At 42.1% G+C, this 26468-nt stretch overlaps 1 protein-coding gene across 3 annotated transcripts in view; it reads left to right on the top strand.

Moving 5' to 3' along the window:
* Positions 1–4464: 4464 nt before the first annotated feature.
* Positions 4465–26468, top strand: part of KDM3A (lysine demethylase 3A) — a 77904-nt gene continuing 55900 nt past the window's right edge. Inside the window, exons 1-3 of one of the 3 annotated variants that reach the window (XM_072636931.1) lie at positions 4477–4594; positions 4936–5181; positions 23003–23146. In XM_072636931.1, coding sequence (XP_072493032.1) covers positions 4996–5181; positions 23003–23146 — 330 coding nt within the window. In that variant the 5' untranslated portion in view covers positions 4477–4594; positions 4936–4995. Of the gene's footprint in view, positions 4595–4935; positions 5182–5803; positions 5909–23002; positions 23147–26468 lie in introns of those variants that run through there. The other 2 variants (XM_072636933.1, XM_072636932.1) reach the window with 2 other exon arrangements.

Below are 26468 nucleotides of genomic sequence, written 5' to 3'. Positions count from 1 at the left end.
CCATGATTGGTTTAGCTATTCTATCAATGGAGATCCACTTTGTTTCCAATTCTGTGTAGTCATAAAAAGTGTTGCTATAAAAGATGAATGGTCTCCTTGGGTTATGAGCCTGTAAGGTCAAGGGGTAGGGATATTTTATTCACTTTATTTGCAAAATTCCAAATTGTTTTCCAAAATGGTTATACTGATTCACAGCTTCAACAACAATGCAGTGAACTATGATTCCTCTTTCCTCTGATACTTGTAGGCTGTGGCAAGTCCAGAAGTCAACAAGCACTGTAGCAAGTACAAGGTTCTAAGTGTTAAAAATACAAATACAAATGTCCATGAGGAACTTCTATGCATTGGGGACAGATACTACATAAAAGGGAGCTTAGAAACTAGCAAAGGGTATCTGGCTGGGGGCATGGTGGAGAAAGTCTGGTGAGGTAGCAGCACAACATGGGGAGGAAAAAAGGCTGGATGACTTGGGTCTCCCCCTTAAAATGGAGATTTCAGTAGGAACCAGTCACATGGAAGGAGAGGCTGCTGAGGGCAGCAGTGCCTCCAACAGGGCTAGAGGGCACTTCCAAGTAGAGGGATAGAGATGTCACTTCTATAAACCTCTCTGGGATAACAAGTGGCAAAGAATGTGCTGCTGACCTGCACGGGGAAAAGGAAGTAGTGAGTATCAGTGAAATCTCAGGTCTGGTCCCTAAAGCGCAGAGAAGACTGAGACTAGCCTAGCAATTACACAATTTGTAGATGGCCATTTCCTAGAAAAGTGACTCATGATAAGGTCTGAAAGAAGAAAAACAGTAATAGAAGCATTTGGGACTTTAATAGAGTGATGGATTAATTCCTAAAAACACTGCCATCAGCAGCCATAGGGGCTCCTGAGATTATCAGCATAAATTTATAATAGATAAAACTATAACCCTTAGATAGGAACTTCTCTTCAAGTTTCTTTAGATCCTTCCATTTGAATGAATAGAATGAATGAATGAAAAAAATATTTTCTATCTGCTGAGTACAGAGACTATAAATTAAAAAATAGAGACAGTCTCTGCCTTCAAGGAACATATTTTACTGGGTGGAAGTGATTCATATGGATGGGTGGGGGATGTCCAAGGAAGAGAGTTTTGGTATGGAGCATCACGAGGATGGTGAGTGGATCCATTGAACACTCAACTGACATGCCTTTTCCAGATTTGATGGTAGTACTAATTTGATTGTTCAAGCAAACCACAGAAAGGGGGGAGGCCAGTATTCACAGTAGGCAAATGGCATGTGTGGGTGTCTAGATGAAATATGATAGGAAAATGAGGCCCCTGTTGACCTTCTGGTTCATCTGAGTTGTATTTTATTTAGGTTGCAATTGCCATCTGTATCTGAAAGCTTTGGGGCAATTTCATCCCCACACCCACTACAACTGTCAAGTCAGGCCCTTAGCTTCTAGATATATCTCCCCTCCCCCCCACCCCCACATTAGGGTTCCAGGGTAATTCTCTAAGGCCAAGATTTTGATCCCTCACCTGTGTGCCTCCTTCTAAGATTATCAGCTGAGAATCAATCTAGTAAGTCAGCCTTACTGTGGTGGTACAAGAGTACAAGGTACATCATCCCAAACATCTGCTGCACACTCTCCCACAAGTACTGAGGAGTTTAGGGGAGAGTGGGCTCAAGCTTAGAGAACTAAAGGGTAATTCACAGCTGAAAATCCCTTTGTATTGTTTATGGAGTGCTCATTAAACATGGTGAGTGTGTGGGGTCTTCGTCCTTGCCTCCCAGTGCAGACGCTACTAACGGCTGACCCTGAAGTGACATTTAAGACATTGATGGGAAGTATCTAAAATTCCTCCTCTGATCCAAGTTCACAGGGAATGGGGGGGAAAGGAGGAAGGAAGGAAAATTGGCTGAAACCAATGTCTCTTCTCTGATCTCCACTTCCCATGGAAGTTCTTCCTTGGTGGTGTGCTAGAAAGGCATACATATTTCTATTTCTAGGTAGCCTCCCATTCCATCGATCTTGATTCATTCTTTTATACAGGATCCAGAGGGTATAATTAAATACCATAGTCATCAATTGCAACACAAGTTTTTCTTATGCCATTTCACCTGAAGTAACTTTTAAAGATGTTTCAAGTTTAGTCTAAGGTCTTCTCTTTGATGTAGTGAAAGCATCAAGCTAAAATGCGGTGGCTGCTTCAACCCCAATCTTACACATCTATCCACTTACTTTAGATTTTTTTTTCTATTCTTAGACCTGATTATTGTCCCTAAATTTGGGGTATTTTAGTACTTAAGCTGGAAGGCTCTATTTACCTGGATACTGTAAGTTTCCTCAGGGAGGGAAAACCCCTTACTTCTGAGGTATAAGGTATAAGACATCTATATTAGGGAGTCACAAGAGATGTTAACGTTGTTATTTGCTCATGAGTCTATTTTTATCATACTTTTAGAATAATTAAAGTGAGACAACTTTCAATTTGCTGACTTAATGCTTAAGAGAAACAGATGATAAAATTTAACATCTAAGTGGGAGCTTAAGTTAACTATATTTTCTATATATTTCAAGTTAATGTCTTCCTCCCTGAATATTCCAGATTCTACCCACTATGACCTATAGATTTTACCTTATCAGTAGACCTTGCCTTCCTTTGAAATCCTATAGCAATTGATACATTGGCAAGAACTGTGGACAGAGTCAGGATATAGGTGGGGATCTAAATCTATCTCTGTTACTCAACAGCTATGTGACAAATCACCTCTTTAAGCCAATAACTACTTTTCTCAGGCAAATTACCTATCCTTAGTCATCTTTGTCAATTTTCTGGTTGTTTGGTAAAACTTTGGTAATGTTCTAGTTTACATATTCCTTATTATTAGTGATTTGAAACAGTTTTTCACATGACTGATAATAGTTTGCAATTCTTCTTTTGAGAACTGTTTGCATCCTATTTATCCACTGTAGAATGCTTTTTTTGTTTTGTTTTGTTCTCTTTGGGTCATCAGTATGGGATCCTTTGCAGAGACATTTGTTTCCAAATTATTTTTCCTGAAGGAACAGCTTTTCACTGTTCAAAAAGTCTATAATTATATATAACTGAAATGATCTGTTTTATCTTTTTATGATCATTTGGCCAAGAACTCTTCTCCCAGCTATAGATTTAAAAGGAAATTTATCAAGTTCTCTTTTAATTTTAATGGTGTGACTTTGGGTATTCAGTAATATTAATTTACAGCTTATCATGGTATATGGTATAAAATGTAGGTCTACACTTAAGTTTCTGCCAGATTCTATAACATTTTCCTAGCAGTTTGTCAAATAGGGAGTTTTCCCCAAGTAATCTGTGCTCTTGGGTTTATTCAACATTAGGCTATTTTTTTATGCTTCTTCTCTTGGTCTGTTGCCCTAATCAGCTTTTTAATTCTTTTTTTGCCAGAACCCCATAGTCTGGCTGATTCGTGCTTTCTACTTAATTAGACACCAGGTCTTCCAGTAAAGCAGGGCCTCCACGGCGGGCCAGCTGGGAGCGGGGCCATGCCTCTTGGCTTTGTCCTTCAAAGTCAACTCCTTCCCAAGTTGGCTTCCATTTCATCATCCACCTGCTCCTGCATCCCTTCACTTCTGCTACCCAATGCAAGTCTGCCGAGGATCTCGCCTTTCTGCGTCCGCTACACGGATAGGACCCAAGTCGACACGACCCTGCCCTTCAAATAATGCGAGGCCCACCAGGGCTTGGCCATTCTTCATTTCGCCCAAGATGGCGGTCCGTACACGTTCCAAGACTAGAAGGCTCCGTCTGCGCCTGCGCCCCCGGACGCCACCTGGCTCAGCGGCCTCCGCTCGCGTCCCAGCCCCGCCCCCACGAGCCGGGTGCCCTTGCGTTGGGCCCGCCCCTCCCGAGTCGACTCGCTCCGCCCCCTCTCTGAGTACGCCTGGAACCGCACGTAGAACTCTTTCCTCCGGCAGCTTTCCTCTCTCCCCCCCCCGAGATCCTTCCGCCCTCTGAGGCGAGTCCTCGATCCTAAAGAGCAAAAAGGGATTAGCCCCTAAAACTTTACAGGTGATTCTTCCCAGGGGGTAACCACGACTTCCTTTTCTGCTTTCCACAAAGTTGAGAGCTTCTGTGGGGGGAACTCTTTTACATAGTCCGCGGGCCCCCCGTGGAGAAAGAATAGGCCGCCGGCGGAGGGATCTTTCTGACTCCGCGCAGTCAGTCTGACGGGGGAGGGGGGGGTCGTACTGGAGTTGGGAAGGGAGGGGGCGGGAGGGACGCGAAAGGGGGGTGGGGGAGCCAAGGAATTGTTTTCCCCTTCGCCACGCCTCTTAGTTCGCAACCAGTATCGGGAGCCGACTCTCCTCGAGGCCCCGCCTACCCCCCTGGCGCTGACCAATCAGCGGCGGCAGCGGCTGGAGGGGCGGGCACGGGCTCTGTGCGTGTCTGGCTAGAGCGTTTGGAGCGAGCCGGAGGGAGCTCACGGTCGGAGGCGCCGCCGTTCGCGGAGCAAGAGCGCCGACTGAGCGGCCCGGCCTCGGGCGCCGGGGGCGGCTGGGAGCGCACGGCCCGCGGAGGCCGCCGAGGAGGACGAGAGTGCGGGACTCCGGCCGGTAAATCCCCGGCGGGGCCCGGGCTCGGCCGGGACCGGGTGGGGCGGGAGGGGACTGCCTGGAAAGGGCGGGGTGCGAGGGCGGGGCGGTTGGGCCGCCTCCCCGAGGCCAAGGGGCAGCGCCGCAGCTCGGCCGGAGCGGTTTTAAAGCCCGGCGCGGCGAGAGGGGCCCGCGTGCGTAGGGCGGCGCCCGGGGCGGGGGCGGCGCCGCCTCCCCTCCCCCTGTCCCCGTCGTCGGCCGCCCCTCCCTGCGCCGGCTCGGGCCCTCCCCTCCCCTCCCCTCCCCCGGGCGCCCGCCGCCCCCGCGCCCGTCCGCCCGCTCCCCCTTGTTTTCCTTTAAAGGGCGGCGGCGGCTGAGCCGGCGCCGAGCCCGCCCCCCGCACGCGCCCGCCCTCCGCCGACATGGTGCTCACGCTCGGAGAAAGTTGGCCGGTGCTGGTCGGGAAGAGGTTCCTGAGCGTGTCGGCCTCCAAGGAGTGCGGGGGCAGCGGCCACAGCTTCGACGTGGAGCGCGTGGACGAGTGGCCCTGGGTGTCGGGCACCATCCGGGCCGTGTCCCACATCGACGTGACCAAGAAAGACCTGAAGGTGAGCGGGGGGCGCGGGGCCCCGGCCGCCTGTCCGAATGGCCGTTTGTTGGTCGGTCCTTGCCGAGCCGCGGGCCCCGACTCTGCGCAAAGGCGGCCCCTTGAAAGGCGTTTAAGGACGTTTTCCTGCAGCGTTTTTTTGGGGGGGCTTATAAAGTGGTAAACTTCGGAGGCGTGTTCGCGATTAAGCATGACTTTTAGGGGGCGGAGCCTGCCTGTGCTCCGTGTCTCGGGGTGGGCGTTTGTCCATATATGGTGGGTCAGGGGTGGGGGCCTGACTGCATAGGTTGAGTCTATAGGTGGGTGGGGAATTTGCCCACATATGGTGGAGTAGGGGTGGAGCTGCCTGGTGACTGAGGAGCTGCAGAATGGGCTTTGAAGTGCCCTACTTTGAGATCTCCCGGCTGGGGCCCCGGGGGAAAGGGGAGCACCAAGTGCCCGTGGGATTTACCGGAACCAAGCTAGGACCCTTTTATCAGTTAGAACTCTCCCAAGACGAGCGGGTTCTGGCATTCGCTGATGGAATCATTGGTGTGAAAGGATTCTCTGGAACACAACGGAGTCGAAGCCTTTGTACCAACAAAGAATCCTTTGTGCAAAAGTAGCTGGCAATAAGTGCCTATTACAAGCTTTCCAAAATGATAACTTGGGAAGAAGCTTCTTTCGAAAGGGAGGATCTATTAACTTTCTCCTCACTTCGACGTCTAATCTTAATTTTTAGAATTGTGGTAACGATGGACTTTTCAATATGTTTACATGGTAGACTAATGAGAAGATAACTTTCTGTTATGTCAAACCAATATTCAAAGAAAAAGTCTTGATAGTTTTAGCGTCCATCGATTCCTAGATGCTATATTAATCAAACATTTATTAAGTTCCTACTTTGTGTGAGGCATTGTGCTAGGCACTGGGAATAGGAAGACAAAAATTTAAAGTTTATCCTGAAGAAACTTATATTCTGTTGGGCAAAAGAGTCAACATATACTAAGTGCCTACTACAACTATAAGCTAGGCGCTGTGCTAGGTTCTGAAGATGCAAAGAAGGAAATAGTCCCTACTCACAAGGAATTTGTATTCAAATGAAATAATTGTAAAATGTTTTGCAAACCTTAAAGTATTCTTCAAATGCTCTAGCCATTATTTCGTGGGGTATACCACACTCACATATACATATATTTACAGCATCAAGACAGAGCAGTTCAGTATAAGGCTGTTTTGGGAGGGAATAGGCACTAGTGCTTGGGGGATCCGCAAAGGTTTCCCTGGGAAGATGGTGCTTGAGCTGCTTATCTTGAAGAGGAACCTCTGAATTGAAGAGGGGGATGGAGTGTCCTTCTGAATAACAAAGAAGTGCATTTGCTTGAGAACCCAAGTACTGGAGCCCAAGTCTTGACTTAGGAGATGGGAAGGTAGATTGGGGCTGGGTTGTGAAGGAAAGGCTTTAAAGGTAAAAGAGTACTTGATATCTTATCCTAGAGGCCATAGGGAGCTAGTAGGGAAGTAACCCTAGATGTGACTGCAATGGGGAAGGTGGACTTGGGTGGGGAGGGTCATAAAGTGGGAGACCAGGCTGTTGGCTAGAGGTAATAGGAGTTTGTGGTAACTGAATTTAATAAGGGCTCAGATAGATGGAAGGGATGTTTTGAAGTTTGACTGAAAGTTTGTGTATACTGATTGGCAAAAGTTAGAAGCCTAGGAGATTGGAAATGTGGTAGTGCCATTGACAGAAATAATGAAGTTAAGACGAGAGGAGGGTTTTTGAGGAAAGATAACGAATTTGGTTTTGGACCTCTTGAGTTTTAGGTTTCTCCAGGATCATCCAGTTTGAAATATCCGCTAGGCAAAGACTAAACTTAGGGGGGAACCAAGGAGGAAGAGTCTTACAGTCAGGGTATGATGTGGATGATGAATTACCAAAAAAGACACAGAAGAGGTAGGAAAGAGCAGAACTAGGAGAGAAGGGTGTTAGGAAAACCTGGGGAAGCGGAGAGGGTTTAACAGTGTCAGTTGTGGTAGGAAGAATGGGGATTTAAGTTGCCTGTTAGGAGGCTATTGATTACTTTGGAGAGAGCAGTTTTATTTGAAGTTTGAAGAGATTACAAAGGATTGAGGAGTATGATAAGAGAGGAATCAAAGGCAGCAAGTATAAGACATCCTTTTCAAGGAGTTTGAGAGGAGAGGTATAAAACAATATTAAGTATATAGTATATAATAGAAATTATTGTAATATTAAATGACAGTTTGAAGGAATGGTAGCATCCAAGAAAGGTTTTATAAGAATGGGGGAGACTTGTACATGTTTGGGGTTAGTAAGGAAGGGACCAATAGATTAGAAGAGGTTGAAGATTTGAGAGGGTGGATAGGTGTTTGAGGATGCATTTTGTTGCAGAAATTGAAAGGAATGGGATCAAGGACACATGAAAGTGACTGAAGGGCAATCTCTGGAGTAATTTGAAGGTGAGTGTAGGGCTTTGGAGCTGAAGAGAATGAGGGGAAGAGTTCTGATCAAGTGTTCTCTTGTCTTCTCAGTAAAGTTAGAAGGTCCTTATCTAGGGGATTGGGGGGGGTAGAAAGGTGTTGGAGGCTTAAGGGTTGAAAAGGTTTGTAATAATAGTCTTAGTGGGGAGTGAGATAGGGAATGTATTTGGGTGGAATAAAAGGTTTACTTGCTGTATATGCATATGTAATATGCAAACTTGGGGGTGGAACCAGGAAGGGCTTCTTGTGTGTAGGAGATGGCATTTGAGCTCAACCTTGAAAAGAAGCTAATGATTTCAAGAGGTAAAGTTGAGGTATGGGGGACAGCCCACAGGGAATAGCCTTTAGTGCCAAACTGAGGTGCTTGTGTTGGACCCTAGAGGTAATAGGGAGCCATTGGAACCTTCTGATCAGGGGATTGGTCCGGAAAGTCACCTGTGCATTAGGAATGCCTTTGGCCAGTTGGTTGGAGGATGAATTTTAAAGATGAGACCACATAGCCCTTGTCGTCAAGGGGTTAGATTGTATCAATTACATGCCTTGAACCTTACTTCATTTTATTTTTTTTCTCTTTTTTTATGCTTATGTATCTGCCCCCTCCTAAAACCATTTTCTTCTTATTCTGGCGTGGAAGGTAAGTTGAAGATCTCTTCCCAAAGTTATAGTATTTAGTGTAAACAGATGGGCTCAGCACTGTCTTGATATTTAGCTGTGGGGCCGTTGTCTTTGAAATTTAGCAGTGGCTACCATACGTCTTAGAAGTTTGCATCTGTTTGAATCAAATGGATTTGATTACAGTTGATTAAATATTGTCAATATTCTAAGTGTAGGGATCCTTTGGATACCAGTTCAGATGGAGAAGGAGCCTTGTGTTTTGGTGAGTTGCATGTGCTGGAGGGGCTCTTCGTTGTTCATAGGTTTTCATTTGTTAGTGACTGGAAGTGGATGGAACAACTAAGGGAGTTGTTGTAGTTGACTTAAGTTAGAAGTTTACCAAACAAATTTATTGGGTTGAGTATGGAGATGACCAGTTTTGATCTGTATATCTGTTGTAATTTTACACGATAAAAGTGTTTCATACTTACATAACATACGCAATGACCTTGTCAAGACCACCGTGTTACACTGGGGGGGCCTGGTGAGGATGAAGTTGGACTAGCAGCATAATCACTACTAAAAAAAACAACTGAACAGCTAGCGTTTATGTATATATGTATATAGCTAGCAAATCTTACAGATTTGTTCATTTGACTGTCAGAACAACTTTGGGAGGTAGGTGCTGTTGTTCAAGGCCCATTTTCAAGGCCCTCCAACAAGGAGACTGAGACAGACTGGTTAAATGAGTTGCCCTTCATCACAAAGCTGGTGCTAAGGTGAGATTTCAGTTCTGCCTTCCTGACTCCAAACCCCTTTCTCTATCCACTGCACCATCTAACTACCTTAAAATTCTGAATCATACCTCTCCGATCTCATTTCCTATCCTAATAGAGGAAAAGAACATTAGGTTTGGAGACAGGACCTTGCTTCAAGTACTGTTCTTGCTGTTTGCTAACATTGTTTGTGACTGTGGGTAAGTCACTTGAATTCTTTAAACCCCGATTTACTCATTTGTAAAATAGAGATAATTATGTTTGCAAGATTACAGATATCCAGGGAATTGAAAGAAATTGGGCTGTTTGGTGGCATTATACCCCTATAGCATTAGCTGTCAGGAGCTACATCGCATGCAAGGGCCTTTGAACAACTGGAAACAAGTCATAGTGCACAGGGCAATGAAGAGGCACGTGATGAGGGGGTGCAGGAAGGTAACCTAGAAATCAAGGAATTGAGTGTTAGCAGGAGAAGATGGACTGGTGAGGAAGGGTGAGGGCTGAAGTCTCCACAAGCATCCTCAAAATGTCAGGAGAAATTGAAGTCCCATGCCCACATGGATGACCTCTGAGGGGTTGGCTTTTGGGAGGACTTGGACTCACAGAATGGGTTTTGGTGATCTGCAGGGTTAGAGGCAACTTCTGAAATGATGAGATCGTAGACTTAGAGTTGGGACGGCCCTCAGAGCCCATCTTGTCCAACTTCCTCATTTAACAGATGAAGAATTTGGGGCTAAAGAATGATATGACTTGAGACTAGGGTAATGGGGCTGGTGTCAGAGGTAATATTGCATCAGAAACCTCAACTCTAACAGCTTTACATTGCTTCTGGAAAAACTATAGCTTTGACTATATGAATCTTTGTTAGCAAGGTGTTGTTTTGCGTTTTAGTGTACCATCCAGATTTGTGATAGCTTTTTTTCCAAGGAACAAGTGTCTAATTTTATGGCTGTAGTTGCTGTCCACGGTAATCGTTGAGCCCTGAAATATAAAATCTTACGCTGCTTCCATTTCTTCTTTGTTTGCTAGGAAGTGAAGAGACCAGTTGCCAAAAATCTGATGGTTTGTTTTGTTTTTGTTTTTAAGCTTCAAGCCAACTTTTACGCTCTCTTTCACCTTCATTAAGAGGTTTTTAATTCTTTACTTTGTGACGTAAATGTGGTATTGTCTTCTTGTCTGAGATTGTTGATATTTCTCATGGTAGCCTTAATTTGGACTTTTGATTTGTCCAACCTGGCATTTTGATTGTTGTACTCTGCATGTAAGTTCATAGCCTTGTCCTACTCCTTTTCCAATCTTAAAACAATCAGTTGTTCCATGTTCAGTGCTGTTTCTTGGCCAGTAAATAGGTTCCTCAGGAGACAAGTAAGATGATCTGATAATCTCATCTTTTTGGGAACTTGCCACATTTTGTTGTGATCTACACAGTCAGAGGCTTTAGTGTGATTAATCAATGAAGCAGAAGGCTGTTTGCTTTTTCCATAGCCCAGAAAATGTTGGCAATTTGGTCTTTAGTTCCTCTGCCTCTTCAAAAACCAACCTGCTCTTCTGGTAATTCTTGGTTCACATATTGTTGAAGCCTAGCTTGTAGAATCTTAAGCATAACTCTTTTGGCAGATGAAATGAGTGGTGTGTTGCCTTTCTTTGGAATGTTGTTATAAAAATCAGTGAGAAATTGAGGCACAAAATCCAAATATGATTGCCAGTAAGTGAGATCCTGAGCCCATCAGTGGCCAGGGATGCAGTCAAGCAGACAGAGTAGAGTGGTCTTTTATATGATTGGTATATGTGTACAGTGGGTTTACATTCAGTCTGATTTATAGGACTGGATTTTCAAAACTCATGACAATGGAGAAAACAGTTAATCATCCTACTCTGGATAGGGTGTTAAGAATCTGGTGACTTTCAGGTTGGCCAGGTAGACCCATTTTAAAACTCCAGGGATTCATCCCTCTCTTCCTCCTGTTCAAGCCCAAGGAAATGGAGAATTTACTCTTATTAAGAAGTCAGACTTTCTCATGTTAAATAGTCAAACTGTCCTTTAAACCAAAATAATTCCTAAGTCTAAATAACTAATACAGAATAAAGTGAGGTATCAGTTTTCCTTTTCACAAGGATTCGGACATAAACTGATCTTTTTTAATCTAGTGGCCACTGTGAAGTTTTCCAAACTGGGTAGTATATTGAATGCAGCAGTTTAACAGCATCATCTTTCAGAATTTGAAATAGCTCAGCTGGAATTCTATCACCTCCACTATCGTTATTGTTGGCAATGCTTCCTAAGCCCTACTGGACTTCATTCTTTAGGATGTCTGACTCTAGATCAGTAATCACAGCATCGTGGATATCGGTGTTGTTAAGGACTATCTTGTATAATTCTTCTGAATAGTCTTGACTACCTCTTCTTAATCTCTTCTATTTCTGTTGCCCCTGCTATTTTTATCTTTTATCATGGCCATTTTTACATGAAACTTGCCTGTGGTATCTCTAATTTTCTTGAAGAGATCTCATCTTCTACATTCTGTTGTTTTCTTATTTCTTTGCATTGCTTCTTTAAGAAAACCTTAAAAACCTTTGTCCTTGCTATTCTTTGGAATTTTGCGTTCCCTTGGGTATATCTTTCCCTTTCTCCTTTATGTTTTACTTTTCTTTTTGCTTCAACTATTTATAAAGCCTCATCAGACAGCCAGTTTGCTTTCTTCATCTTCTTTTACTTTAGAATGGTTTCTGTTGCTGCCTTCTGTACAGTATTGCTGATCTTTGTCCATAGTAAGTCATACCTATTTGATCTGATGGTTTTCTCTACTTTCTTCAATTTAAGTCTGAGTTTTGCAATAAGAAGCTCATGACCTGAGCCACCGTCAGCTCCAGGTCTTGTTTTAAGTGACTATATGGAGCCTCTTCATGTTTGGCTGCAAAGTATATAATCGTTGTGATTTCAGTATTGACCATCTGATGATGTCCATATGTAGAGTCATCTTTTAGGTTGCTGAAAAAGAGTGTTTATTATGACTAGTGAGTTACCTTGACAGAACTTTATTATTCTTTGCCATGCTTCATTTTTGTACTCCCAAGGCCAAACTTGCCTGTTATTCTAATTATCTTTTGATTTCCTACTTTAGCATTCCAATCCCCAAGACATCTTTTTTTTATTTATGGAAATTGTAGATTTTCATAGAACTGATCGATTTTTGGCCTCTTCAGCATCAGTGGTTGCAGAATAGACTTGTATTGATGTGATGCTGAATAGCCTTGGATTTGAACAGATATTCTGTCATTTTTGAGCCCCAGTACTGCTTTTCATATCCTTTTATTGACTTGAGGGCTGTTCCATTTCTTCTAAGGGTTTTTTGCACATAGAATCTGTAATGATCATTACTCACTCATTCCCTATCCATTTAAGTTTGCTGACAGTCAAGATCTTTCCATCTCCTTTTTGACCACATCCAGCTTACCTTGGTCTTCCAGGTTCCAATGCAATATTGATCCTTGTAGCATCGGACTTTTGTCACTAGGCACATCCACAGCTGAACTTCCTTTTGGCTTTTGGCCCAGTCACTTTTTTCTTTCTGGAGCTACTTGTAGTTGTCCTCTGCTCTTCCCTACTAGCATTTTGGACACTTTCTGTCCTGAGAGACTCATCTTCCGAGGTCATATCTATTATCATTTTAATACTGTGTATGGAGTTTTCCTGGCAAAGATTTCCTGAGTGGTTTACCATTTCCTTCTCCAGTAGATCACCTTTTATCAGAACTCTCCACTATGAACTGTCCATCTTGGGTAACCCTACATAGCTCATGGTTTCTTTGAGCTACTCAAGTCCTTTGACCATGACAAGGCATTGATCTAGGAGGGGCTGTGTACCATTAGAGCTTGTGAGATTGCATGTCAGTTATGCCTTGCTTCCTACTTGACCAGCCTTCCTTCAGTTCCCATTATGAGCTCTTCTCATTTGCCTTACACTGCTTTTCTTGAACAGTACTTTGGCAAGCTGCTTATAGTCACCATTGCCAGCCCCCTACTGCATCAGTGGAAGAATATTGATATTAAATTTGGGCCTTTGAGGGAGAAGCTTGGGACCATTTAAAGCACTGTGATGTTTCCCCAAAGGTCAGCCTAGTCCTCCTCCTGGTTAGTTTTAGGCTCAACTCATTTTTCATCTTGATGGAGAGAGTGAGTGTGTGCACACACACTTTTGTAGACATAGCTCACTGTCTCTGTGTACTGCTGGAGGAACTCAAAGGGTTGTCCACCCCAGTTGCTTATCACAATTTATATAATAAACATTCTTTATCCATTTTTCCCCTTCATGAGCATCTAGGTCAAACAAGAGTTGTAAGTTATTGTAGATCTTCTTTATTCTTTTGGAGGCCCTGTAATATTCTTGGACTTGATACACCTAGCTAAAAGTCATCTACAAACAATCTGGACTAGCAGTGGGAGTTAGGAGGTATGCAACCTAACCATCCCACACAGGGAAACTTTCTTTGACTTTGTGGCTCTATGTGTGTGACTGATAGACAGATATATGTATCTGATAGGGGAGCAGTTTCACCTTCTTTCGTCTGTTACGAGGTCTCCCTGCAGCTTCCTGGCTGTCCCCCACCCCCAACCCCTCCCAGTTCCCCTTTGTCTTCCCTCATTAGAATATAAGCTCTTTGAGGGCTGAGGCTGTCTTGCTTATTTTGTGTCTCCAGAGCTGGCTTGTAGGGAGCATTTGATATATGAATTATCTATTCATATATCTCCCACATGTTCTTGTTTTACATCTTGCTATTAATAATTAAGGGCTGTCAGAAGCTGTCTCAGCTCCATCTTTTTAGGCCTTTTGTATGATTCTGACATGTTCATGGGAGACAGCTTATTTGAGGAGAGTCTTGCTCTACCAAATCAAATACATGTTTGTAATAAGCAAGCACAAAGGGATCAGGTGTTCTCTCAGCCAGGCAGCCAAGTATTGTTGAATCAGATGTGGTTTGCTGTAAAATATTGTTGGGAAAAACCTGCCTGTTCTTTTCTCTAAACATGATCGAAGATACCTCCTCCACTCATGTATCAATTTTGTAAAGTCTTTTCTAGGGAGAGGCATGTCATCAAACTGCATATTTCCTCTAATCGTTGCAGGGCTACGTTCTGACCAGCTTTTGTCCATATCCTTCCATAATGTTAGTGGAAGCTTTCCTCCCTTTCTTGAATTTACTATGGGATCAGCTCATCTTTTAATTTTTTTAATCATACATTGCCTTAATTTTATTTTAGACTCCTACTTTTTGAAGTTGTTTATTAAATGCCGCTGCCTGTTCACATCCATTGTATGCTTTATACCCTTTGAGTAACCATTCACATTTCTCCCTAGTTGGAGGTTGGTGGGTTCCATGTCTGTTTCCTGACATTTGTCTGGTCATCCTTTTTTTGGTGGGAATTCTTTAATAAAATAATGTAAAAGTAATATTTTACATGCTATATGTAATTTCTAGTTCGATTCCTTCATTTTACAGGTCTACAGTCCAGACAAATGTCATGTGACTTTGGGCAAATAGTTTATAGTTAGAAGTAGAACTAAGCGTGGAATCCAGGTCTCCTGACTCCTGTTCTAGTGTTCTTTCTGCTGTCCTTTCCATGCTCCATTCTAGTAAATTCAAATTTGGCTAGATCCAAAGAGAAATCTAAAGGCTGTTGACCTTATAGACACTGCTGCTGAGGAATCTTTAATTGTAGCTTCTTAATACTATTGTGATTTTTTGGTTTTTCTTAGTACCTTAAAATATTTTTTCTCTGAACTCAATAGGTATCCTGGAATTGTATTGCATATCTGTATCACTTTAAGACAGAATTATTCTCATACTACAAAGATAGAGACTGGACCTAGAATTTCATTGGTATAAGGAAGCTTCTGCTGGTGGACAGCCAGTACACTCTAGAGAGTTGCCTGGACACAGAAAGGCTAACTGATTTGCCCCCAGGTCACATGGACATTGTGTCAGTGTGGACCAAGCTCCCAGGCCACGTTTTCAGCCACTGTGCCCTGTTTCCTCTCTAGTTAGAAAAAGAATCATTCCCTTATTTTTCAGAGAATGAAACTGGTCCAGAAAGGCTGAGGGCTCAAGCTCCTACATGTGGTTTCAAAGCCTAGGGCTCTGCATTGTAAGCTTTTTTTCCTTTGTATTTCTGAAGTCTTTGTCATAATGCTTGTTTGTGACTTGATTTTTATCTACAGGTCTAATAACTTCATTCTTTTCCCACCTACCTGCAGGATACTTCTGTTGGGCTCAGCTATATGCCTACTGATTTAGACTGTCCTTGTCCACTTCCGCTTGTCTTTTAATGGAATCAGCAGCCTCTCAGACTGGATGTGTTGGCATGAGTGCGTTGAGCATCACATTTCCAATGTTTCTTACATTTAATCAGTCTAAAGTCTGGTGTTTTTCCTTTTAAGACAGGCCTTTTTTCCTTAGATGCACTGCTCCAACCATATTTTGGCTCTAGAGCATTAATAGATTCCTGTAACAGCCTTAATTAAAGACTCTCGGGATTGGAAATTTCTTAGAGGCCATATTGTCCATCTCATTTATCAGCAAGCATTTACTGATGAAGTACTTGTTTGTGGTGCTAATAGAAGTACTGGGATGAAACTAGATCAGTCCTTGCCCTCAAGAAGCTTATGTTTTAACTAGGGAGAACAACATTCCCACAAATAAGTCCTTGCAGAATGTGTACAATATAAATACACAGTGATTTGGAGGGGCTTGGAAGGTAGGGAGATGGATTCAGGAAAAGTATTTAGGAGGAAAAGGTATTTATCTCTTGCCTTACTTGAAAAACTTAGTGCCAGGGGACGACGACTTCAGAAGGTAAACTACTTTGGGTATTTCAAATTGTGAGAAGCTTTTATGGCAAGCCTACGAAGCCGCACTCTACCCTTTGATCAGAATTTGAGGGACTGTGTTGGGCAATTCTAATTCAGCTTCCGGGTGATGACAGCTTTTGGATGAATTTGGACTAGATGCTCCCTAAGGTTCCTTCCAACTCCCAAATTTCCTGTTACCCATGCTTGGCAAGTTTTCTCACCCTCCCCTCTTCAGCCTGATTGCTCCTGAATGATTGAAAAACTGTATTAGTGAGTAAGGTTTACTAAGCACCTCTATGTCCCAAATGCTGCTATACTGTGGGAATGCAAAGGCAAAAGGCAGGCCTACTCTTGAGGGGTTCACTGTCTAATGAGGGAAGAAAACACTTTAAAAAAGCAGTTGAAAGGGGGATATGGAGAAGGAGAGGAGGAGGAAGGGTGAGAGGGAATGAAGGCACCTTGCAAGGGCCTGTAATCAGGTGGGAAAAGCTCTATCTAATGTCTGCTCACTCAGAAGGAGTAAGGGGGCCCAGGGCACCGGGTACTGCTCCGTGCAGATGCACTGGGTTAAACACTAACAATACAAGCAGGCAAGCCCCTCCCGCCAAGGTGCTCACATTGAATGGGGAAGACAATAATGTGTATAGAAGAGTTAGACTAGAAGAGTGTGTGTGGGAGTCCCCAAAATGTAGAGCTTTGCACTGAACACAGTATTCTTGCTATGCTCCAGTTAAGGCAGACTATAGCAGGTCACCTTCCTGGACTGTGTTGGAGACAGTTCAAGATGGCTTTAGCTTTTTTTGGCTGCCTTGACACATTGTTGTTACTAAATTGCCAAGTGCACACAGACGACAGCCGAAGCCAATACATATTTAGACTACCAACTTGCTTTTGAATTCTTGTGAAGGATGGTGGATAATGCACAGTATTGTCCCATAAAACAGAGAGATACATTAGTGAGTGAAAGTAGCTTTTTAAGTTTGGCAACATCTCCAAGGTGACTAAGGGTGAAAATGGAAGTCCAGCAAGCAAAGAAAAATAGAAAAGATATGTAAAGTATTGTAACAGTTTAATCATCAAGCACCAAACAGTGAAACTACCACACTGGATGGAAGAAACAACTATAGCAGCCAGATGGAACAATTCCTGTGTAGAGAAAGGAGGAGACACAACTGTGAGACATGACTAAAGCATTGAGGGATTGATGTGCAAGATATCCTAAGGAGGGGAAGCTAGCAGAGGCATAGAAAACATCTTGGACCTTCCTAATATAAAAAAAAAGTGATATGAGAAAACATCAGTAAATAGTCATATGTGCCAATTCTCTAGGACATGAAAATATCAGAATAATCTGTACATAAATTGAGCATATCCTTGATTCACATATCAGGGGAAAATCAGCTTTTGTAATATGGATTGAAAAGTGGACCACATCTTTACAGTTGATTGAAAGATAAAGAGACTATAAGGTCTCATTTGTGTTTATTGTTGATTGTGAGGAAAAACATTTAATTTGTTATAATGAAATACTGCCTTAAGGACTTTTTTCTGAGGTATCTCCCATTTGCATATCAAAATCATTCAAGATTCCTTGAATGATATAGCAGAAATAATCCTGTTCGGTGCCTGTACATAAACGGATACTGAGATGTGTGCTCACCAAAGGTGTGAAGGAGGAGAGCCAAAGGTCCACCAAATTCCCATTTATAGGTAATATTTGTACTTGTTGCATGAAGCCCCAGCATCTTGCAGAACATTCTGGAAGAGAGCTGTGACCGCTGGTATGTAGCCTGACCACCTACACAGAACAGAATAAATTGTTGAAGGACATCTGTTGCCACACTGTGCAGTTTGTTTGGGTGGACAGCCTGTTGGGATTGTCCTTCTGTGCAAGTGGAGGTGAGGTCTGTGTGGGGGGCAGAGAGAACAGGGGACAGTGCTTACCTAGGTCCACAACTGAGGAAGAGGAGTCTGGATCTCTGTCAAGAAATTACAAAGTTGGCTTTTCCAGTGATTCAGAAACAAAATACTAACATTCCTTCGTGTGTTGCTGTATGGCAATGAGCCATAGAATAATGCAGTATTCTTTGAAGAGTTAAAATGAATGTCATACAGTGGAATATTGGGGAGGCATATGGTGGGAGTGAGTAGGCTGTAAAACAGAAGTGAAAGTTCATCAGGAAAATATGATAGGATGATGGGGTGATTGTACACCAAGGGGGAGAGCATCTATCTACATTCTGCCCCTTTACTGTGGTTAATACAAAGCATTGTGCTGGACCATCTTCTCTTTCTGTTCTCTATCTTAGTGATCTCATCAACTCTTAGGGGTTTATTTTTAGTATCTATGAAATCGATTCATCTATATATCTAGCCTTTCTTTTCCTAGTTTCAGGCAGGGCAGCTAGGTGATACAGTGGATAGAGCACCAGTACAGGAGTCAAGAGGACCTGAGTTCAAATCTCACCTCAGACACTTGACACTAGCTATGTGACCGTGGGCAAGTCACTTATCCCCACTTACCTCATCTTGGGTCATCTCCAGTCATTCTGATGGCTCTGGAGGAGAAGTGAGGCTGATGCATAGCCCTCACTCAAAACAAAGTCAAGTGCAAGTCATGTCATCATTTCTCTGATGGCATGGTCTTTTTCAGCAATGAAGGATGAACACACCTAGTTTCAGGCCCATTTCACCAGTTGAATGTTTCAAACTGGATGTGTCATAGGGACAACTACAAAACAGTTCATTATTTCATCTTATCACCAAACTTTACTATTGTCTGTTGAAGACATGACCCATCCTATGGTCAAAAAGGTTCACAACCTCTGAGTCATCCTTGACTCATTTCTCCTACCCTACATAATCAGTTTGCGAAACCTTATTGATTCTACCTCTCCAGTAGATCTGAGATCTGTTTCCTCTCTGCTCACATTACCTACATTGTAGTTGAAGTCAGTTTTTGCCTTGTAAGCTTCCTAAGCTTCTTTGTTCCAGACTCTCCCCTTTTCAGTCCATCTTCCATTAGCTGACAAAGTGAGTCTAAAAGCACAGGCCTGGCTTTGTTGTAGAATTTCTTTTTTTAATTAAATTTTTTTTTCTCAATTACATGTAAATAAACAATTTTAACATTTTTGACATTCTTTTTAAAAATTAACTTCTAAATTGCTTCCCCGCTCCTTGAGAAGGCAATCAATTTGATGTAAATTATAAGTGTGCAGTCATGCAAAAGATTTACATATCAGCCATGTTGCAAAAGAAAATGCAAACCAAAAAAATCTTCAGGGTTCAGTCTTCATTCAGATTCCATCAGTTTTTCTCTGTGGGTGGGTAGCATTTTTCATCACAAGTCCTCTGGAATTGTCTTAGGTCACTGAATACTGAGAAAAGTCATTCACAGTTGATCATTGTACATGATTGCTGTTGTTGTGTGCAATGTTCTCTTCATTCTGCTCAGTTCATGTAAGCCTTCCCAGGTTTTTCTGAGAGCATCCTGCTTATCTTAGAACACAGTAGTCTTATCACAATCATCTATCCCAACTTGTTCAACCATTCCCCAGTTGTTGGATATCTTACTTTACAATTCTTTGCCACCAGAAAACAGCTATTATAAATATTTTTGTACATATAGGTTCTATTTCTTTTATTTCATTCAGTATAGACCTAGTAGTGGTATTGCTGGGGCAAAGGGTATGCACAGTTTTATAGTTGTTTGGGCATAGTTCCCCATTGCTTTCCAGATTTGTTGGATCAGTTCACAACTTTACCAGCAATGCATTAGTGTCCATATTTTTCCACATCTCTTCCAAGATATGTCATTTTCTTTTTCTGTCATATTAGCCAGTCTGATAGGAGTTAGATAGTACCTCATTTGTTTAATTTGCATTTCTTTAATCAGTAAGGTTTTGGCTCAGAGCATTTTTTCAGATGTCTATAGATAGCTTTGATTTCTTTGTCTGAAAACTGCCTGTTCATATCCTTTGACCATTTATTAATTGAGGAATGAATTGTATTCTCATAAAATTGACTCATTTCTCTCCACATTTGAGAAATGAGGCCTTTTTTTGAGAAATTTGCTGTAAAATTTTTTCCGTTTCTTATTTTTCTTCTAATCTTGGCTGGATTTGTTTTGTTTGTGCAAAAATTTTTAAGTTGGACATAATTAAAATTATCCATTTTATATCCCATAATGCTGTCATCTCTTTGGTCATAAATTCTTCCCTTATCCATCAGTCTGATGGGTAGAAATGCCCATGCTTCTCTAATTTGCCTGTTGCGTCACCCTTCATGTATAAATCATGTACCCATTTTGACCATATCTCAAGTATAAAGTGTGAGATGTGAGTTTCTGCCTTACTACCTTCCAGTTTTCCCAGCAATTTTTGTCAGATTTGTTCCAAAATCTTGGATCTTTAGGTTTGTCAAACTACTAAATGAATTTTACCCTGCTAAATGAATTTTAATGAGTCATACCTTTGTCATACATACATATATATGTATGTATCTGGCAGTTAACCCTTCACAATCTGCTTCCAACTTACCTCCCCAGGTTTATTGTACATTGTTGCCCTTCATACATCCATTACAGTCATCCTGATCTATTTGAATAGATTTTTCTATCTCCCATTTCACTGCCTTCAAGCTCCTATATTTATTAAGCCCCAAATTTATTTGATGTTCTGCTCGGTGTCGGGGATATAAAAACAAGCATGCAGTCATCTCTGCATTTAATGTTACAGTCTAGTTGGGAGATGAGGGTTGTTTATATATAAAAATACAAAACAGAGAAGCTGTGGAATAGTTCACACGTGTAGACTAGCTATAGTCCTGTAAGAAGAGCAGTAAGCAGGCCTTTTTAAGTGGAATATAGGGTGTGTCAAAGGGAATAAGGCTCAAAAGCTAGGCTGGGATCAGCTTCTGAAAGGCTCCAAATGCCAAAGGCATTCATATTTGATCCTACAGGTAATTGGAGAGCCTGGAGTTTGGGTAGATGGGGCGACCATTGGCAGACTTGCATTTTAGGAAAATCACTTTGGCCCTGGAGTGCAGAGGTGGCCTGGCACCTAGTAGGGGTTTAAATTAATGCCTGATTGATTTGATTGGGCTGTGTGCCTCAGTAGTGGAATGCCTAAGTTCAGGTATATGGATAGTTTCTTTTTAGTGGCTTTCCTTACTTCCAAATCTGGAATAGTTGAATCATTTCAGTTTCACCAATAGTGTTAATGTGCTTATCTTCCCACAACCCTTTTTAATCATCATTTCTGTTTGTTGTTTTTTTGTTATTATTTGCTTTTCTCATTGCTGTTTTGTAACATTTTCTCCATACTATTGTTGATGAACAATACCAGTGTGTTTAAGAACTAGATTAAGTCTTCCTTTCTTTAGTTACTTGCTGATCGCCATTGTGACTTTTTTCACTTTGTCCCTTGTACAATTATAAGACTGCTTGTAGTAAAGAGGTCAGTTTTTGTACTGTCCCACACACTGTTGGGTTGACCTGGGTGGCTAAATCGTACCTACAGTGCATAGGGTTTTTTAAACTTTGAAATAAGGGGATTTGGTGAGGTGGTTTTTGAGGTCTTTCCCAGCTCTAAAATTCTCTCATTTTTGTCATGCATCCTAAACTAATGAGGAGAGAAGCCCATTAGGGATTGGAGACAATCCACAGTGTCAGAGCTGGAGCTGGGGTCAGGAAGACATGGTATCAGATCCTGCCTCAGTTACTTCCTAACTTTGTAGTCCCATCATTTCCTTTAATTTTTCTGAGCCTCAGTTACTCATATGGAAAATGAGTGAGTTTGCCTCTGATATCCTTTCCAACTCTCAATCTGTAATCATATGACTTCTACTTTGAAGTCTGTCTGGGGTTCATAAATGAGTGTTTAGGAAGTGTTTGATTCAAAAGTACCATCCCAGATTTAGAGTTGGAAGGAACTTGACAGGTCATTTCATCCAGTACCTTTTTACAGAGGAGGAAATTGTGGTACAGAGGTACAGTGACTTCCCTAAGTTACATGATAAATAACTAGTGCTTTAGAAATAATAACTAACATTTATATAGGGCTTCAGTTTTTATGAGGCATTTTATTACCTACATTTGGTTTGATCTTCACAGTAACCTGCTATAAGATAATAATAAATAGCTCACATGTTTTTCAGCACTTTACTCACAACAAGACAACCCTCTTAGGTACAAGTATTTTATTCAAAAAAATTTTTAAATCAAAACCAATCTACTTCTTCCCCCATATCTTCCCAGAGAGCCATCTTGTAAACAAAAATGAGAAAAACAGTTCAGCGAAAGTAACCAGTCAGTGGCGATAGAGGCAAATTTCCATACCTCCTTTCATTATATGCAAGTCTTTTATTAGTCCCCTTACAGGAAACTCAAGCCCCTACTTGGCTTGGACCCTCCTGACTCATATTTTCTTGCACTGTGGCTCACATTGAGGTTGGTACTATTTCACTTTTTCCAGATGAGGGAACTGAGGCCCAAATCAATTACCAAAGAGACTCCTCACTTAGGGTAAGGCTTAGGAAGTGATTTGTCCACAGTCACAGGTAGGAACTGGTAAAGAGAGGTTCAGAGCCAGCGCTTTCTCCGTCCTCAGGTCACTAAAATTAAACAGAAGAAGATTCTGAAAATCGTTGGCCGTTAGTGTTAAGATTTGCAGGTTTGCTTCAGTAGTATTTGCCAAAACCTGTCATATGCCATGTGATTATACTTGGCCTAATGGAGAAAGAAAGGTGATATTGGCCAGTAGCCTCAAAGAGTGTAGAATACCCTAGGAAATTCTCCTGGTACATGTCACTTGGAGCCCTATGGACCATACTTTGTTTTTGGGTTTTTTTTAAATTTGATTGACTGTGAAGTGAACTGGAGTTTTTTTTCCTGATTTGAAGGTTTTGCAGACCAGAAATCCTGGTTTACTTTCCTTATTCATCATGATCAGGGAGATATGGTGTAATAGTAAATAGTGGGGAAAGAACAAGGAAAAATAAAGGGAGAAATATGTATTTGAGGGTGTATCTAGGGCCAGTAACCAGGGAGTCTTTTTCTATACTGTTGACTGGTTTGTGTTTTACTGTTTCAATTAAGTTTTCTCTTCCCTCTTCCCCCTCTTTCCTAGGTATGTGTGGAATTTGATGGAGAATCATGGAAGAAGAGAAGATGGATTGAAGTATATAGCCTTCAAAGGAAGGCATTTTTAGTAGAACATAACCTGGTTTTGGCTGAGCGGAAGTCTGCTGAGATTGTGCAGTGGCCTGCAATAGTGAGTAGAAACCTTAGGAACTTGTAACAAATGATGTCGTCATTGTATTGATTTTGGAGGAGAGAATAGATATTTGACAGTGGCTTAGCCTAAGGCCCTACTTGACTGCTGAGCATACCTCTATCTTGAATATTAGTGAAAATAACTCAAGGTACGTTTCTTTCTTGTTGACAGTAAATGAAATTCGGGAATCAGGTTCAAAATCATTAGGAAATGTTTTAATTAGGATTTTCACTAACTTTTCTTCCTTTTCCAAAATAACTTATTTTAACTTCATATATAGCTTCTTAAAATCTAGGATTTTAGTTTGATAGTTTCTTGATACCTTGTAGATCTTCATTACAGTATTCTGCTCTCTAAAATACGAAACCTATGCTGGTTTATGGAGCCTCAAAATTTGGTTGGGCTTCTATGGCTCATGCTCAGGTATGTCATTGCTCCATGTAGGTATTTGCTCATCTTGTATACCCTAGCCTTCTCTGGACAGGGGTGTGGAGGCATATAGAATACAAGGCCCATTCTGAGCTTTGGAATGATTGCCTTTCCAGGGAGTTCTGTGTTTCTGCCACATTTGAAGTGACTGAAGGAAGTTCATGTGTGATTTCAGAGGAAGGAAGAATTACCAGGGGTCAGATAGTCAGATCCTAATTATCAAAATTTATAGAATTTCAGAGGTCATCTTGTCCATAGCTGTCTCTTCTCTACTGTCTAGTTAGTCATCTCTGCATGATCTGAGTGGTGAAATTTGTGCTAGACCTTGAGGGATAAATAGAATTTAGATAAATAAAAAATAGAATTGGTATGTATGGGGATGGCCCTGGAGAATAATGAGCCAATACAATATTACTAGTGTGTGTGTGTGTCAGTGTGTCCGTCCGTGTGTCTGTGTCTGTGTCTGTGTCTGGAGTGGGAGATTTATTGCAGTCTTAGGTATTGGATTTGTATTTCAGTAGGTGTTTAATATAGTGCTGCAGAGGCTAGATTGAGGCTAGGTTGTAGAGGACTGTAAAGGTGGGGTAGAGATTACAAAAGCAGATTCCATAGGAGCCAGTTAAGGACTGGGAGAAAGGGAAGGAAGGGCTTACAGAACCAGGAGGATGGACTATTAGACCAGCTCTTCTGTGACATAGAAGGAGCTCCGCTTTCTTTGGGCCTTTGTTTCCTCACCTACAAAATGAGAATGCACTAAATCTAAATGAAGGCTCTTCTAAATCCTGCAAATGTAATAGGAAGATAGACCAAAAAATCAGCAGAAAAGAAAAGGGGGAAACAGCTAATGGTTCTGTTTTAGAGGGTAGAATGTAGAGGTCTCCTTCGAAGTTTGGAGACCAAGGATGGGAGCTCCATGAGGACATGTCCCCAGGGCCTCTCAAGGTGGCCCCAAACTGTTTGACCTGAACAAAAGGAAGCTGGGGATGAATGTTCAGGTAGTATAACTTTTCTGATGGGAGACAGTCAATAACTGTGTGTGGCATTGTGGAAGGAGAGGTAGGGATATGGTACCAGAGCAAGCAGCCAGCTATCTGCTACATGTTGAAGAGACTGAAGTTAAGTGGAAGAAATGAAATGAGATAGAAAGTGCTTCATTACACTAGGTGAACTGTGGTAGAGAAAGGAGAATGGGAGAGATGGTTAAGTGGAAGCCATGTGGGCCTGGGTATAATTGATTGTGGGGCCCTCCTAACTCCTTTTTGCACCCCTTCTTGTTTTTCTTTTTTTGAAACCATTTTCAGTACAGATCTGCACAGAAGCTTTAACTTGCTCTTGTGTTCTGACCTGGGCCAGTGTCACCCTTTTGTGTTGTTAGCCTTTTACTCCTGTTCCTGGGGACTCACCATATTTGTGCCAGGCTTGGTGCTGACATATTTATCAGCTTTAGCCCCACTGCAGCTCAGGACTCTCCAACTCCAGATATATACCCCCAGCCTCCATCTTCTCTAATCTCCTCCCCGGTACTCGTCATCTTGGGTTTTGCATCTTTGATGCTTTCTCCTGTCACCTAGGTGTGCCATTCCCTGTTAGTACCCAAATTCTAAAGCTCTGTCTCCAGGGTAACTATCAGCTGGTTTGTTATTTGGCCACTGAATGAAATAGGTGTAGTAATTGAATCTGAGATATGAACAAATAGACTTCACTATCCCTCAATATATTTTTAAATGATACCGACCCAAGTGAGTCTTGAAGAATATTTGGGATATATTTGTAGCTGGTGGAATGGGAAATTCTTGGTAGAGAGAGGCTCTTGAATAAATTCCTTTGCTTCACTCCTAGATTGCCATACATTTTTAGACCCCTTCCTTAGAGAAGGTGCTAACTGAAAAAGTTCCCAGAGCAGGTAGGAAGGAGTTTGTAAGACTGGTGAAAGGTAGAGGTACCCACCTACCCCCCCCCTTTTTTTTTTTTTTTTTGGACAAATTAAGATGTGAGGTCATCCTCCAGACAGAAAAGATGAGGGGATGAAATAGGGTGCTTAGTGACAGTTGGGAGCAATATCTAGGGAATCCACATGAGAGAAATCAAAGGATTTATACACGGTAGACACTTAATATTTGTTTTAATTAATTGGAAGGACTGCTAAGCAGCAGTTTTTAGACCCAGCAAAGTTGGAAAGCCTGATGCTGCCTTCCCTTCCCCCCCCCACTTTTTGGTGACTATGCTCTATAATTTTGTTACTGAGTTCTAGCAAGCCTCTTGAGGAATTGAAATAAAAATGGGCACTAGGGCTGATAATCTCCTTTCGGATGTATGAAGTAGACGTGGCAGAAAGTTGTAGTCTAAAAGGGACCTTTAGAATTTTTTCCCATCCTTTTATTTTACGCAGGAGGAAATTGAAGTATGGAGAGGTTAGATGAGTGCCCCAGGGCCATATGAAAAGGGCAGGATGCAGCAAAGCTGGTATTTGAACCAAGCCACATCTTCTGTTTCTTTTCATTGGGAGTGTAAATTGAGGTGCCCAGTAAAGGCTGGGGGAGGGGGGAAAGTGAAGGTGATTAATCAGGTTCAGAGCATGGGGGAGGTAAGGAGGAAAAGGTAACAGGTAAAGGTAGGCAAAGAAAGGAAGTATCACATTAGAGACCACCTGTTGGTGTGATGACTCTTCCAAATGTAAGGCTGCTGCTGGTGGATGCACAGAATAGCAGTGGGGGCCAAAGACTGAATGTATGGTGAAGTGACTGATGCTATATCAGGAGATGGAAGTGGAGAGGAAGGAGGAGCCAAATGCCACCCAGAAAGATGGCAGAGCACTTGGATTGGTGAACTTGAAAGCTTTCTACAAAATGATTGGCATGCAAGTTGAAAATTTGAAGCAGTCAGTTCATAG

This window comes from Notamacropus eugenii, chromosome 1 (genome assembly GCF_028372415.1).
Source record: "Notamacropus eugenii isolate mMacEug1 chromosome 1, mMacEug1.pri_v2, whole genome shotgun sequence".
Taxonomy (NCBI): Eukaryota; Metazoa; Chordata; class Mammalia; order Diprotodontia; family Macropodidae; genus Notamacropus; species Notamacropus eugenii.
The sequence above is the reverse complement of the archived record's forward strand: the minus strand, read 5'-3'. Positions and strand labels throughout refer to the sequence as shown.